The 3775-nt window shown below is 38.3% G+C and overlaps 1 protein-coding gene across 1 annotated transcript in view; it reads left to right on the top strand.

Annotated features, from left to right (window-relative positions):
• Nucleotides 1-819: 819 nt before the first annotated feature.
• CUNH12orf42 (chromosome unknown C12orf42 homolog) overlaps nucleotides 820-3775 on the top strand; it is a 118294-nt gene continuing 115338 nt past the window's right edge. The window contains exon 1 of the mRNA XM_039878299.1: nucleotides 820-921. Coding sequence (XP_039734233.1) covers nucleotides 820-921 — 102 coding nt within the window. The remainder of the gene's footprint in view (nucleotides 922-3775) is intronic.

Below are 3775 nucleotides of genomic sequence, written 5' to 3' on the forward strand. Positions count from 1 at the left end.
GGGAGGGGTGTTTGTTTCTGTATTTTTTCTTGAGAAATAAAACAGAAATGACTATGCCTACCATTCTAAGGAAATGGAAGGGATGAACCAATTCCCTTTTGCTATAGTACGTATAGAGATTTATGATTTAAGAAACCACTATGTAGAATTTTGTGGTGATGCATTTAGAAGCCTCAACAAAATTATCATATTAATGGGCAAAAACAAAATTAACTCAAAGAGAAATGGAAGACTTAATAAGAATAGAAGTCATGGCAATGATGAAGAATGCTTTCAAATTATTAACTCCGAACACAGCTCTTAGCCCAGACAGTTTTACAAGTGAGTTTTTTAAATATTTTAAAGAAACATAAGTTCCACATTATAGAAATTGTTATAGGAAAACTGGTGAGTTTTTCCTGATTCATTTGATAGCCAAGAAGAACAAAGATAATGCAATAAAACAAAATCAACAAAGTATTTTACTTGTGACTACTATGTCAATTTCCTAAAACCCCCATGAACACAACGAAGTCAGAATAAATTTGAGAGTCTAGCTGGCATGCCGTTTTAAAATAATATATAAAATTAAATCACATTTCTTTTTTTTTTAATTTTGCAACTTTATTGAGGCATCATTGACAAATAGGAATTGTTTATATTTAAGGTTTACAATTTGGTATTTTGATATATAGTATATATTGTGAAATAATGACCACAATCAAGCTAATTAACATATCCCAAACCTCACATAGTTACCATATTCTTTCCCTCTCCCCGTCTCTTCCTCCCCTGCCCTTTCTTTCTTTTGTTCGTTCTTTCTTTTTCTTTTCTTTCTTGATGACGGATATCGGCCGACGATCCATTGATGAGGATGGATTTTCGAGATTTGACGACGCGACGGATCCGCGCGATCGATCCTCGACGGGCAACTGTCAAAATGTGCTTGGTTTCTATGAGTTTGTTTTTGTTTTGTTTGTTCATTTGTTTTGTTCTTTAGGTTCCATATGCAAGTGAAATCATATGGTGTTTGTCTTTCTATATCTGGCTTACTTCATTCAGCATAATACCCTCTAAGTCCACCCACGTCGTTGCAAATGGCAACATTTCATTCTTTTTTTTAATGATTATTCCATTGTGTGTATGTACCACTTCTTTGTTATCCATTTATCCATTGATGGACACCGAGGTTGCCTCTATATATTGTCTATTGTAAATAATGCTGCAATAAACATGTTGACACACATGTCCCTTTGAGGTAGTGTTTTGGGTTTCTTCAGATAAATACCCAGAAGTAGGATTACTGGGTCCTTCTTTGTCTCTTGTTAGAGCCTTTGTTTTAAAATCTGTTTTGTCGGTTATAAGTATTTCTAGCCCAAACTTTTGTTTTTTGTTTGTTTCCATTTTCCTGAACTAACTTTTCCATCTCTGTATTTTCAGTCTGTGCGTCTTTCGATCTGAAGTGAGTCACTTATAGGCAGTATATATAAAGGTCTTGTTTTCTCATCCATTCAGCCACACTATGTCTTTTGATTGGAGCATTTAATCCCTTTACATTGAAAGTAAAGTTTTTTTTTGGTAGCCTATTTTATTGTTATGACTTTAAAATAAACAAAAACTAATTCCATTAGTAGTTGAAAATCATAGGAGTACTGTATTATGGAGTATAAATTTTACTGCTGCAGTAACTGTGTGCCACAAAGATAACGAACACACAATTGAAGAGTGGTAATTGGCAGGCTAGGTATCCTCTGGTACCCCTCTGGTACCCCTGTGACGAGTGGTAATTGGCAGGCTAGGTAGAGGAGAGAAAACATGTCACATTGCAGGGCTACCTGGGAATGGATGTGGAGGATTTTTTAGTGTCCTAAGAACTACTTATGTTTCCTTGTATGTAGAGACTGAGGTGGGGTGGTAGAAAGAACACCGAAAGCAGAGAGATCTGAGTTGAAATTCCTGCTCTGCCTATTTCTGGCTGTGGAAAGCTGAGCAGTTCCTGCAGCCTCATTAACAAAATGGGGATAATTCTATCAGGTTGCAAAGATTAAGTGCTAAGAAATATAATGAAAGTAATTGTTAATAGTTATGTAGATATTGCCATTTTATTAGTCATAGTTTTGATTTTTTTCTTCATAAAGAAGATCCTTTAACATTTCATATGATACAGATTTGGTGGTAATGAACTTCTTTAGATTTTTCTTGTCTGGGAACATCTTTATCTGTCCTTCAATTCTCAATGATAGCTTTGCTGAGTAGAATAATCTTAGTTGTAGGTCCTTGCTTTTCATCGCTTTGAATATTTTGTGCCAATCCCTGCTGGCCTGTAAAGTTTTTGTTGAGAAATCACCTGACAGTTTTATGGGTGCTCCCTCATAGATAACTAACTGCTTTTCTCTTGCTGCTTTTAAGATTCTCTCTTGTCTTTAACCTTTGGCATTTTAATTGCGATGTGCCTTATGTGCCTTGGCGTGGGCCTCTTTGGGTTCATCTTGTTTGAGACCCCGTGCTTCCTGGGGTTCCATGTCTATTTCCTTCACCGGGTTAGGGAAATTTTTGGTCATTATTTCTTCAAATAGGTTTTCAATCCCTTCTTCTCTCTCTTCTCCTCTGGTACCCCAATGATGCCAATGTTGCTATGCTCGATGTTGTCCCAGAGGCCCCTTATACTAGTTTCATTTTTTTTTTTTTTGGATTCTTCTTTCTTTTGGCTATTCTGATTGGGTGTTTCCTGCTACCTTATCTTCTAAATCGCTGAATTGATCCTCTGCTTCATCTAATCTACTGTTGATTCCCTGTAACATGTTCTTTATTTCAGTTATTATATTCTTCATTTCTGACTGGTTCTTTTTTATGTTTTCTATCTCCATTTTTATGTTTCCTTTCTCTTTGTTAAAGTTCTCACTGAAATCATTGAGTATTCTTATAACCAGTGTTTTGAACTCTGCATCACGTAGTTTGTATGTCTCCGTTTTGTTTAGTTCTTTTTTCTGGAGCTTTGTTCTGTTCTATCATTTGGGACATGTTTCTTTGTCTCCCCATTTTGGCTGCCTCCTTATTTTTGTTCCTATGTATCAGGTAGAGCTTCTATGTCTCCCGGTCTTAGTAGAGTGGCTTTATGTACAAGGTATACTGTGTGGTCCAGTGGCACATCATTCTTAGTCATATGAGCCGGATGCCATAGATTAGTCTTTTGTGTGTGCCCTCTTGTTGTATTTGAGCACTGTTTGCTGTCATCACATCACTGAGGGAGTGACCCTGAGGCTGACTGGTTGTGAGGACTGGATTTGACTACAGTAGAGGAGTTGTTATACAGGGGCTGACCCTGTGGAGCAGGATTCACTTTAGCAGGGCTCTGGTACCTGCCCAGTCTACTCTTTGCGTGTGCCATTTGTGAAGGTGGTTGAGTGGTGCTCTGATGTGGTCTGAAGCTGGTCACCAGGTGTGTTGGTTCTGGGGACTCTTGAGAGAGGCTCTATTGCAGGCCAAAGTCAGCTGTTGCCTGTGCTCTGTCAGGGACACTTGATATGAGCTATGAATTAATATGCATATAGTTGCCACTTGTGCTGGCTTGGAGGTGCCTAGGAGAGGCTAAGCTGCAAATTGAGGCCAACCACTGCTAGTGCTGGGCTTGGGAATGCTCAACTAGAGGTAGAGGGCAAGCCGAGGCCAGATGCTACTTGTTTAGAATTTGTGAACCTTTGAGAGATTTTAGGAAAGTCTGCAGCATGAATCAAAACAGGCCATTTTTGTATGGAAGAGCCACTGAAGTAGCTTGGGCAGGCCTGCAAGTTGGGTG

The sequence above is a fragment of the Pteropus medius genome, unplaced genomic scaffold (assembly GCF_902729225.1).
Source record: "Pteropus medius unplaced genomic scaffold, Ma_sr-lr_union100, whole genome shotgun sequence".
Classification (NCBI taxonomy): Eukaryota; Metazoa; Chordata; class Mammalia; order Chiroptera; family Pteropodidae; genus Pteropus; species Pteropus medius.